The sequence below is a fragment of the Osmerus mordax genome, chromosome 10 (genome assembly GCF_038355195.1).
Source record: "Osmerus mordax isolate fOsmMor3 chromosome 10, fOsmMor3.pri, whole genome shotgun sequence".
Lineage (NCBI taxonomy): Eukaryota > Metazoa > Chordata > Actinopteri > Osmeriformes > Osmeridae > Osmerus > Osmerus mordax.
The window spans coordinates 7,706,287-7,717,740 of NC_090059.1; the positions used below are offsets into that span (position 1 = coordinate 7,706,287).

The 11,454-nt window shown below is 48.4% G+C and overlaps 2 protein-coding genes across 2 annotated transcripts; one reads left to right on the top strand and one right to left on the bottom strand.

The window, feature by feature from the left end:
* Positions 1-238: 238 nt before the first annotated feature.
* On the top strand, positions 239-5,252 carry wbp2 (WW domain binding protein 2). The gene is made up of 8 exons (XM_067245236.1): positions 239-373; positions 1,245-1,353; positions 1,782-1,917; positions 2,131-2,223; positions 2,506-2,652; positions 3,000-3,122; positions 3,329-3,405; positions 4,375-5,252. The coding sequence occupies exons 1-8, from the start codon at positions 315-317 to the stop codon at positions 4,420-4,422; spliced, it is 792 nt and encodes a 263-aa protein (XP_067101337.1). The 5' UTR covers positions 239-314; the 3' UTR covers positions 4,423-5,252.
* Positions 5,253-5,296: 44 nt separating this feature from the next.
* trim65 (tripartite motif containing 65) lies at positions 5,297-11,436 on the bottom strand. Its single transcript, XM_067245237.1, has 8 exons — positions 11,343-11,436; positions 10,469-10,946; positions 10,247-10,342; positions 9,647-9,877; positions 8,900-9,068; positions 8,593-8,682; positions 8,235-8,452; positions 5,297-7,872 (listed from the first exon to the last, which is right to left on the bottom strand). Exons 2-8 carry the CDS (start codon positions 10,898-10,900, stop codon positions 7,561-7,563), a joined length of 1,548 nt encoding a protein of 515 aa, XP_067101338.1. The 5' UTR covers positions 10,901-10,946; positions 11,343-11,436; the 3' UTR covers positions 5,297-7,560.
* Positions 11,437-11,454: the final 18 nt, after the last annotated feature.

An 11,454-nucleotide genomic window follows, 5' to 3' on the forward strand; every position in this document is an offset into this window, starting at 1 on the left:
TATATTGATATAAAAATATAAATGTGCCACGCTACGAAAGCCAACCACGCACACTGTCCGAAATTATCATAACAAATTTAATTTGTCCCCCCCCCAATGTTGACTCCATGGCTACGGCCTTGGATTATGAGATTATGGAGAAATTTGACAGGATTTTCCAGGGTGATGTCATCGTGTGGGCGTAACGCATGCAGGAAGTGCAGGTGCATCATCAGCATCAACACAACAGTTGCGTGTGCAAGCAGACAACATTCACCTCTTTTCGGTTTTGTTTTTAGACAGCGGCATAGTGTTTCGCTCTTCCGTACACAGCGATGGCTTTGAATAAGAACAACTCTGAATCCGGAGGTGTCATCATCAACAACAGTGAAAGGTAGCTCATCACGATGTCGTTGTTGTTAGCTCTAGCTTTAAGGGATAGTCTACGGACTAGCCTCGCACTGTGGCCATCACACAGCAAGCTAGCGATGTGACGTTGGGACCAAACATAGCTAGCTAGCAAACTAGGCCATTTGAGTGTTATTGTACCCTTGGGTGGCGTTCTTTTACACTTATCCGTACAATTTGTCGAGTAGATGGGCTGTGCATGTATTTTCAAAACTTGCTAGCTATGAAGCAATTTTACTTGATCGTAAAATTCCCATCATCACTTGATGACCGTTGACAACAACTGCCTTGGGACTGGACTAACGATGACTGTGTTAACAGCAGAGTAACACAGCCAGTTAAGACAGGTATTTTTCCACGTATTTTTTTGCTGTGGTAACGTTTAATTAGCCATCGACACAGTTCACGTAAATCAATCAAGCGTATAAGTAAGCAAACGCGGTGTCTCAAGCAGCAGGCTAGCTCTGTTCTAGAATCCTTGTGATACTGCGTAGCTAGGGCCAAGGCCACCAATAAAACCAACCCATTCCCGAACATTCGTATGACAAAGTGATGTTGCTGTTATCTAGTTCAACGTTGTCCTGGTAAACCTATTAAGTATTGCAGGTAACCCCACCTGACTGACAGTGGCGTGTGACCTGTAATCCTATTATTGGCTACTATTGTAAGAGAGGTTTACTAACTGATGAACTGGAGAGTTGCATAATGACCATGATGTCATGGTTGCTATTTACTCACTGTTTATGAGACGTTAGCCTAATTAGGAGTAATACACAACTGTGGCCAGTGACGGTATGCCAACACCCAAATAATTGTCTGTGTGTGTGTTTGTGCAAACCGCATGTGTGTGTGACCAGTGTTTTGATGAGCTTTGAGAATGTGGAGCTGGTCTTCTGTGAAGCAGACTCCCTGCCTGAAGCCTTCAGGAAGAACAAGAAGGGAAGCATATATCTGACTCCCTACAGGGTAAGACAGAGGCCAGACGCCCAGACACACACGCACACACAATGTCCCTGCAGCAATCTTCTTGCTTAGTGATGAAACGGGCCAATCTTAGCTCAGTGCAATCTTTTATCTTCAGATAACGAAGGCTGATTGACAGTTAAAGTGTGTGCTGCTGGACATGTTGACAGTGGAGTGTGTGTGAGGATGTTGACAAGTTCTATGTTGACAGTTGGAGTGTGTGTGAGGATGTTGACAAGTTCTATGTTGACAGTTGGAGTGTGTGTGAGGATTTTGACAGTTGGTGTGTGGGAATGTTGACAGTTGGTGTGTGTGTGTGTGTGGGGGGGGATGTTGACAGTTGGTGTGTGTGTGTGTGTGGGGGGATGTTGACAGAGTGTGTGTGAGGATGTTGACAGTTGGAGTGTGTGTGTGTGTGTGTCTCTCCTCAGGTGATCTTCCTGACCAAGGGTCGCGACGCTCTACAGTCCTTCATGATGCCCTTCTACCTGATGAAGGGATGTGAGGTCAAACAGCCAGTACTGGGGGCCAACTACATCAAAGGCATCATCAGCGCCGAGCCCGGAGGTGTGTGATTGCATGTCTGAGGCGTGTATGCAGTTCAACATAAAAATGCCGTACCAGGAGCCTGTTTCCACTCATCCTCAACATGTGCTTTCCTGTCTGTCTGTCCCTCTGTCCCTCCCTCCCTCCATCCCTCTGTCCCTCCCTCCATCCACCTCTCCCTCCCTCCATCCACCTCTCCCTCCCTCCATCCACCTCTCCCTCCCTCCATCCCAGGAGGCTGGGAGGGCTGTTCCTCCTTCAAGCTGGTCTTTGCGGCGGGAGGCGCCATCGAGTTTGGACAGTACATGCTCCAGGTCGCAGCGCAAGGTACACAGACAGCCCCGTCAACAAACACATCACCTAGGCAGTTTTCTATAGGCTGTATGTGTATTTACAGCTATATATTCATTATACATGAATGCAGTTTTCATAGTCACAGGTTTACAAAATATATATGAGATGTACACACTCATTTCACAAATGAAGCAAAATCGGAAAACGCGCGTGGAAGATGAATAATCAGACAGATCCGATCGAACTGAACAGCTGAAACGGGGCGCTTTGTTCCAGTGAGCCGACTATCTCTGTGTCATTCTCGAACCTTTTCAGCCTCCAGAGGGCAGCCGGTGGCTGGGGGCTTCGGGGGCTGCCCCTACATGGCTAACGGGGCCTACGCCTACCCCCCTCCCCCTACCAACGGGATGTACCCAGCTGGGCCTCCCCCGGGGTACTCCTACCCCAACCCCCCTCCTGCAGGTAAGTCAGCCCCACAGGGACAGGGCCTCCGTCGTTTTCACTGCAGGGCGGGAGACAAACAGAGACAGAGCGGGAGAGAGAGGGAGTGTAGACTGGAGATAGTTGATACATACTGAGGTCAAACTGATTGATTTTACAAGTGGGTTTGTTATGACAGTATCAGTATCTGCTGTTTGTTTGGATTCTCTGTCCACCTTTGTCAGAAAAGCCACACCAGCACACTCAGGGGAATGGGTGGAGCTCAGTTGTGGAGCTATTGGCTGCACTCCCCACACACACACACGCTGTACAATGCTTCAGATGACAGTGAACACATGAAGGGATGGTGACTGTTCCGTGTTCCGCAGGTGCATTCTACCCCAGCCCCCCAGCGTTTGAAGGCCCCGCTGCCTACATGCCCCCTCCCCCCTACTCTGCCCCCCTGGGACAGCAGGCCCCCCTGCAGCCAGACCTGCCCTCCACACCCGCAGGTGAGCCCCCTCCCCCCAGCACACAACCATATGGTCTTAATGGTGAGATGACGTAGTATTTATTAATTAATGCTCATCTTCCTCCTACTCCCTCTCTCCTTCTCCTCTGTTTCTATCTCCCGCCTCCCATTCCCCCTCTGTTTCCTCTCTCCCCCTCCCTCTCCTCCTGTTCTCCATCTCTCCCGCCCTTCTCCACCTCCCCCCAGCTGAGGCCAAAGCAGCAGAGGCAGCAGCCAGTGCTAGCTGTGCCACGCTTCCCCCAACCCATGTCTACCTACCACAGGTAGGCCTTTTTCCTACGCGTCACCATGGTTACGGTCAGGGGCGTCGTCAGACCCTTTTTACTGGGGCACGTGCCCCAGTCTTTTCTGCTGTGCCCCAGTAAAATCTAGAGTTTGAGTTTTAACAATTTACTTTATTAGGAAGTGCATTCATTTAGATAGATAATCCCGGAAAAAATTTACGCAGTATCCCAATCAACGCTTGTAAAAGTGTTGATTGAATTCCATGTCAGCGCGCTCTTCTGAGCTTGCCAAATAGACACTGCAGCAAGCACACAGAAGTCCGGGTGTCGGACTTGGCAGACAAGTCAGAATTGAGGTAGGCTAAGAAAACATTACAAAACTAAAGACAGTTTCTAAATGATAGGCCTACCGATCATCTTAATTTGACTAAAACTTAAAAACAATATTACATGAAGCTCAAAAAACAGTAATTGCGCTCAAATTAATGCGAACAAATGTGTGCGTTTGCATTAACTATTGATGTCCCTGCCAAAGCTGATATCAGACCTGCGTCTCTGAACTGTGTATAGTGGCTTAAGCAAGGGGAGCATCTATAGCCTAGTAGTGCATTGTGCGCAGCAAGCTTGAAAGAAAAAAAGGGATAAACAGGGGCCTGTGCCCCAGTAGAGTTTTATGTCTAACAACGCCTCTGGTTACGGTTTGTTTTATATATCAGGAACACAGGACAGGGATAGTCAGCAACCTGGCCAATGAGAAAAGAGCAGGGTACATGACAGCCAATAGATGCTTCTCAGGAAGTAGCAGAGAAGCAATGGTAGATGGGGTTCAGCAAGAACGATGCATGCTTTCACCATTTAGTCAGCCCAGTGCACATGGGAACTCTAACCATACCTCTGAAACAGAATCAAAGGGGCCTTGTATTTCCCTGGATGTAACTTGTATTTCCCTGGATGTAACTTGTATTTCCCTGGATGTAATGTTTAATATTGAACTCCTCCCTTTTCCAGGACAAGCCCCCTCCCTACTCTCCTCCCGAGGACAAGAAGACCCAGTAGTGTTGCAGTTTCACAAACCCCCCCCACCCCTCCTCCCCCATTGCTGGGAACCCATCCTACAATCCCTCCTTCCCTATGTTGTGTTCTCGCCTGGGTGATGGTAGACCTGCTCATTATGTCTCTTTTGTCGTCTCCCATACCTTCCTGCCTCTCCCCATCCTCGTCCTCATCTTCTCATCGTCATCCTCTCCTTGCCCTCTCCTCATCCTCTCCCCATCCTCGTCCTCATCCTCTCCTTGCCCTCATCCTATCCTCGTCCTTCTTTTTACACTCCTTCTCATATTCCTCCTGATGGTTCTTGCTGTCCTCAGCCACGCTCCACCCCCTCCCCTCAGCTACAATACAGACAAACCTGACGCCAACTGAAACACACAGCATTTCCGTGTCTCTCAGACTGGATGACGTGAATGTCGTTTGAGCCAAAGTTGTCAGGTTTTGAGAATGTTCGAGGTTGGGAATGTGATTCAGTCGATAATCCAGATACTAACGACTTGGCTAAAACTGACCGATTGCTGCCCTAGGCGTCAGATGCAAAGTCAATGTAGATATGAAAGAAAAGAAAGAAAAAACATTAAAAAAATAAATAGAAAGCTTAACATTTATTTCATATGACTGCTGATCTATTGAACTGGACAGAATGAAGTAATTACTTTGCTACTCTTTCCAGGTCGAGCTAAATGCAGTGTTTTATTTTTCTAATTTATGTCTTGAGTGTACATGCTTTTGGTCATTCATCTTCAAAGTGAGAAAGAGAATAGCTGTGTGTAGGCAGACTAGATCTCCTGGGAAAACAGGGTTCATCTCAACACGTGACTAACCTAACTACTACAAGGGGGGGGGGGGGGGGGGGGGGGGTGCTGATATTAGGTAGTAATGAACAATGCCAAAGCAGAATAGCCGGTGTTGTGTCTGTCATGTCCAGCGGTGCATCCCTGATCCCAGATTAAAGCTCCCCTCTGGGGCATCCAGGCCAGGGGTGACGCCCTGCTTTTACCCGGGGATTATCGTGTGTGAGAGTATAGATCCCAGCGATGTCACATCCTGGCCTGCCACTGCCCTCTCCATGAACATTCTAGAACACGCGCACGCTGCGTTCCGGACTCCCTGGGAACAGTCTGGAACCTGGATGGTAGTCACATGGAACGACAGCAGTGCTTCTATTTCTTTGTTCTTTACTGACACACGTTTGAGGTCAATCTCTCAAAATCTATTCGGAGCACCTTAGTAGTTGGGCCTCTCTCTGTACAGCCGTCTTTCTGTGTTTGTGGCACGAATCGGGTGGCTGATTCGTCGCACTTTCAGAACGCCATGCATCGGAACCCAGTTTGCTCTGTCATCGCTGTGTGTCTAATAATAGTTATACGTAATATATGGCTATTTATTTCACTCTCTCCCTTCTAAGTTATTTAGTATTTTATTATTATGAATGGTCAAATGTATTATTGAACTAACTAAAAGCATGGTATCAGTTGTGAACTTAACACAGTATGCATTGGATTTTATTAAACTGATCTTCTGTGATGTGAAGTGTTCTGTTATTTATTAGTCTTAAATTACGGTATGTAATTCTATAATGATGGTGTCGTACCATGTACTAAATTGTATGGATAAATATATGGATAAGATACAATGGATACTGTAAAACTGAATAGGCTGTCCACCAGTAGGCCCTACTGTGATAATATTACAATCTTCATCCAAGGACATTTTGAGCCAATAGAAATGCAGGACGCAAATGATTTACACGTCAATACATTAGTACCATGTTGCAGGTTTTCAAAGTGCAAACTCTAGAAATGGATTATTGACAATAAGCATGGTATCACTTGTGAACTTAACAGTAGCCTATGCATGAAACTTTTATTCAAAGGACCTTGTTCTATGCGTTCACATGAGTTACAGTATGTATTAGTAAATCCCATCTGTATTTCCAGCACAGTGCAGATGTTCATGATCTTCAGTCCCAGTGCCAAGAAGGCTCTCAGTGAAAAGTCATCCGACTTTAAATGTGCTTATCCCTTCTCTCAGCTACAGTACTGTCGATCTGTGCTTCCGGAGAACCTGTGCAAATCAGTTTATCCCTGGGGATCGTCCGCTGTGCAGTCGTGTTTACCAGAACATTCCCGGTTCACAGCTGTTCTTGGTAATCACTTGTCAAGTCAATGTGTCTCAAAGAGGCCAGCACGAACATTAGTATCGAACTAATCTTCCACGCAGTCGTTATCGAGTGAAATCCCAAATGTACCTGAGCTACGGAGCTATATGACGCTATCACTGCCTTGTAGGGTGCCACCGTCGCCGTCTGTGTCGGTGCTAAAGCACAAACTTTCGGGCATCCAGCAGGTTCACGAACTTTGCATTAGCATGTGTTTGGGAGCCGCAATCAAATTACAACCTCCTGCGCATGATTATTTTTTGCTTGGCGGACTATACACGACTACTTCTGTGATTGGTTCAAATAAGTGTTCTATCGGCCGGTGTCCCAGCTACCCCACAAAGGTGACAGGTCTCTGGGGACTAGATTGAAGAAGGATGACAATCTAACATCTGTACATGGGGTGGGACCCCATACTTATAACTTGCTTATTTTTCTATATGGGTTTCTGCGCCCACTAAAACCTCCACCCGACTGATCGGAAAAAACACAGAATGGCTTGAAGCAAAATGAAGGCTGATCCAGCTAAGTAAAAGGTGACACCACCTATCAACCTACACCCTCCAGGTAAAACTATCCCGTTTCCTCCCTGGTTACAGTTCTGAGAAGACGATTGGTCGAGAAAGTGGTCACAAGGTCAGGTCCTAGAGAAAGGCAGGAAGTGTCTCTCTTTTTGCTGGCCAGGACAAGGCTTGGCCTCTTAGACAACACTACACTGAAGCTACTCAGTATAGACCTAGAAGTTAACCCTACCCTCTGATACAGAGTCAGACCTAATTCATCCACTATCCCCAGAGAGTCTGAGGTTAGGAACAGAGGCAGGTGAAGGACACAGTAGGTAGGTGAATCTTCAGGGCGTCCTCTACTTCGATCAGCCGAAAAGTCCGTTCGCCATATCACTTCCTGTATAGTCGTCGAGTGAAGCTTTTGCCCTCAGTTCCCTTCCCCCTTGTGTCCCGTGGCGTGTGGGTGTTGTTGGTGGGCTAGGGGGAGCAGAGCGTGATGCTGACTCCCTCCCCTATCCAGCAGGCGGGGAACAGCTCTTGGGTGAAAGCGCAGTGGAAGGCGTGCAGCCTGGTCTGGCCGTCGCCGTAGTAGGTGAGCGTGCCCGCCTCGTAGTCCAGCAGCATGCCCACGCGCTGGTGCTGCTGGGAGTGGCCGGCCACGGCCTCGCGCCGCCCGCCATGCCACGCGTTCAGCTGACGCTCGTCCAGCTGCAGGCTCCAGGACAACTCGTTCATGCCCACCATAGACCGCTTGCCTTTCTCCTTGCGGGGGATTCCCTCGTAGGTCACCTGAGGAGGGGAGTGGGGAGGGGGGGAAGAGGGAGGAGGTGGGGAGGGGAGAGGAGAGGAGAGGAAAGGGGAGAGACATCAGGTTTCTGTCCGTCCTGGTTGGTGATTACCAGGGGTTACCACACTGTTTGTTCATAGATTTCCATCACTTTTAACCAAACTTCCTGGTTTCCATAAAATGTGTTTTTTATCAAATAACCAGATCTGTGAAGCCCTCTGACACTACTTATAAAATGGACTATACAAAAAAAATTGATATGACAATGGGATTAAATGTACTGTACATCTGTGGAACTCTCTGGAACATTGCTTAAAGGGAAAAGACTAAATAAAAAGTGATTTGGTGCTTGGGTTGGACTCACCCCCAGGTAGGCCCAGGGCTTGGACACCTCCAGCTCCCAGTAGTGCTGGCCGTGGGTGAAGCCCTGGAAACACAGCACCTGCCAGGTGTGGTCAAAGCGCGCCTCGTGGGCGGGGACGGGACGCGGCCCCGACGTCAGGTGCTCCGCCCGGCGGTTCTCCTGGGACAGGAGCAGGTGAGCGTTGGCAGTGCGGGGGTCAAAGGTCAGGGAGCAGCGGTCTGGGAGGAGGAGAGGATGAGGAGATTCACTGAATATGAAAGGGTGGCGAAGGTTTCTTCACAGTTCATTTGAAATGTTTTTATGGTTGCGGTTTCCAGGTGACCCATGTGGGGTGAAGTTTGGTGAAGACAGAACGTACATGCGTTGAGGCCATGTTTCCCTCCTGGATAACAGGGGGCAGCAGGGCTTGGAACCACTGCCAGCACCGGACGCTTATCCTGGGGGGAACCTGAGGGAAGGAGGTTTCGGACAGAGAGGTAGAAAAGGGTTCAACAAGAGAAAGAGCGAGAGAAACAGAGAGAGAGAGAGACAGACAGAGAGAGAGAGAGAGGAGGGATGGGAGGTTTAAGACAGAGAAACAGAAAAGGATGCCCAACAAGAGAGAAAGAGATTACTTTCATACATCTGCATGTCGCTTTGGATGAAAGCGACTAAGACCAGCTCACCCTGCTTGTCCTGGCCCACTGCCGCGCACACTGCCTTCTCCAGATCTTCAGACACCAGCTTGGAGATGCGCGACAGAACGTCCGTGACGCCGTTCAGCCTCTCCTGGAGGTTGCAGGTCACATCCACAGGAACGTCCTGCTGGCGAGGAACCTCCACCAGCCGAGAGTCCTGAACACAGACACAGGGTCAAAGGTCAAAAGACATCAGCTCTCTTTGGGATTGGTCGTTTCTAAGATATATATTGTTGGCAATAGAAAATAGAAAATAGAAAATTTGAGCCTGTCGTGTTTTTAACCCTTGTGTTATCTTCGGGTCATTCTGACCCATCGGTCATTGTGACCCACCGTCGTATTGCGACAACTTTACCGCATACAAAAACAAAGTGAAGCATTTTCTTTTAACCGTCGGGCTGTCTCAGACCCTCCACATCGCAAAGGTTAAAAGAAAATGCTTTTTATTTGTTTTTGTATTGGGTAAAGTTGTCGCAACACAACGATGGTTCATGTGACCCGAAGGCAGCACAAGGGTTAAGGTTTGGGTAATATCTTTGCTTGTTGCTACAAGCAGTTAGCAAAGCCCTCTTCCCATTCTCAAAGCCATTGGAGGTATGACTACACTATGATGATTATAGGGGGATAGCAAGTGTACTGTTGGAACTGTCTCTTTGGACAGAAATCTCTGTTCAATGGCTACATTATGATTATGATCTGGCTATGTGTTGGTAAGCAGCAGGGTGAGTTCTGAACCTGTATTAGCTGTGGGTCAGGGAGGTCACTCAGAGCTGCTATCTGGCCCTGTCTCTCCCTGAGCTCCTGGGCTCTCTCTCTCAGGGAGGCCAGCCTGGCCTCCGCCTGGCCCAGGGTCCTCTCCTTCTCCCGCTCCAGGAACCCCTCGGTCGAGTCCCGCTTTTCCTGCAGCACCTTCAGCAGCAGGCTGAACTTGGCTTCCACCCAGTGGGACGTCTGGTCCAGGGTCACCTTTACACCGGGGGCAGAGGAAGAGCGTTGGACCACCGTCAGAGCGGGAAGTCATGTCAACACAGCCATCAGTTTGGAATGAATCTGCCATCAGTTTGAAATGAATCAACTATCAGTTTGGAATGAATCAGCCATCAGTTTGGAATGAATCAACTATCAGTTTGGAATGAATAAACTATCAGTTTGGAATGAATCAACTATTAGTTTGGAATGAATCAACTATTAGTTTGGAATTACATTTTTTGTGAAAGCTCAAATCCATTGGGATGTCTCAATAAAATATATTTTAACTGGCTTTACTGTTATGTTACGACAGGAGGTATGACAGGGGAGGTAAGGTTGAGCAACAGGAAATGGCTTCGTTTCTACCTTGGCTTTTTCAATGTTCTCCGTCAGCTCGGCAATGCTCCTCTCGGTCTCCTCCATACGTTTCCCCATGTCCACACTCTTCCTTCTCAGAAGCCTCTGTGGAAGCACACAAACAGATGGATGGGTGGATGGAATGATGGATGGACGGATGGAATGATGGATGGGTAGACAGACAGACAGACACAAGACAAATCCGGGATCGCCGTTGGAATGCAAGCCTACCTCTCGTTCCTCCCTCTCCACCTCTACCAGCACCTGGCTGTGGTTCTTGCACTCGTGGAGGGCACACTCGTAGCACACACACATGTTGTCCTGCTTGCAGAAGTACACCAGGGGCTTCCTGTGGCGCTCGCACAACACCGGGGGCGTGTCCCGGGCACTTTCGCCCCTCGTCACCGCGGCCGACGGGTCCCTGCCGAGGGCGCAGGCGGCGCTTGCCTCGCTCAGGAGAGAGAGCGACACGTTGCGTTTGAGGATGGGCCGGGTGGCAAACTCCTCGAGGCAGACGGGGCACTGGGGTCCGATGTTGGAGCGGCTCTTGGCATCCCAGTGGGCCTTGATGCAGTCGTGACAGAAGGTGTGACCGCATGGGAGGGTGGCAGGGACTCTGAACCAGTCCAAGCAGATGGCGCAGGATAAATTGTGGGACTCCATCCCTTTGAGATTAAGGGTGTAGGCTGGTGGCTACACACATTCACTTCTGGGGAAACCGTTGAACAGGAGACATGATGAGAGATATTTTCCAAGGGAAGAACATTTTGTAGACATAGGTGTGTTGATTGGTGAGTCTTCATCTTAAAAGAACTCATTAATATAGGTGTTCATCTTATAATATACATTCCACGTAATCATGCTAGCGCCACAGAAACTGGATCACAGCCTGGTATAATATGGGGTGATAATTTGACACATCAACACAACTACCCACTGTAGCTAAAGGCTAGCAATGTTAGGCTATCTTGTTACCTCGCTAGCTGACGTTAGCTTGCTAGATCAACCATGTAGATGTATATCAAGTCGAAACGTCAACACAGTTCTACAACATTAGGCGAATACAGTTTTAGCCTTTATTAACGTTTCTTTTTTCTGTACTCACCATAAATTGAGCGGTCTTCACCAGTTAGGTAAATTAATGTAGACCATCTGATTATGAATAGTGTATCAGTTTTGTGGAGATGCCTCCCCAAGCTCCGGCGTAGGATGACGAA

Excerpts from the sequence above, each read along its gene's own strand:
- wbp2 (XM_067245236.1), top strand. The coding sequence starts at position 315 with ATGGCTTTGAATAAGAACAACTCTGAATCCGGAGGTGTCATCATCAAC. Across the intron at positions 1,354-1,781 it reads TATATCTGACTCCCTACAGG|GTGATCTTCCTGACCAAGGG; the intron begins GTAAGACAGAGG and ends GTCTCTCCTCAG. Across the intron at positions 2,653-2,999 it reads CCCCAACCCCCCTCCTGCAG|GTGCATTCTACCCCAGCCCC; the intron begins GTAAGTCAGCCC and ends CGTGTTCCGCAG.
- trim65 (XM_067245237.1), bottom strand. The coding sequence starts at position 10,900 with ATGGAGTCCCACAATTTATCCTGCGCCATCTGCTTGGACTGGTTCAGA. Across the intron at positions 10,343-10,468 it reads TGGAGAGGGAGGAACGAGAG|AGGCTTCTGAGAAGGAAGAG; the intron begins GTAGGCTTGCAT and ends GTGCTTCCACAG. Across the intron at positions 8,453-8,592 it reads GAAACATGGCCTCAACGCAT|ACCGCTGCTCCCTGACCTTT; the intron begins GTACGTTCTGTC and ends TCCTCCTCCCAG.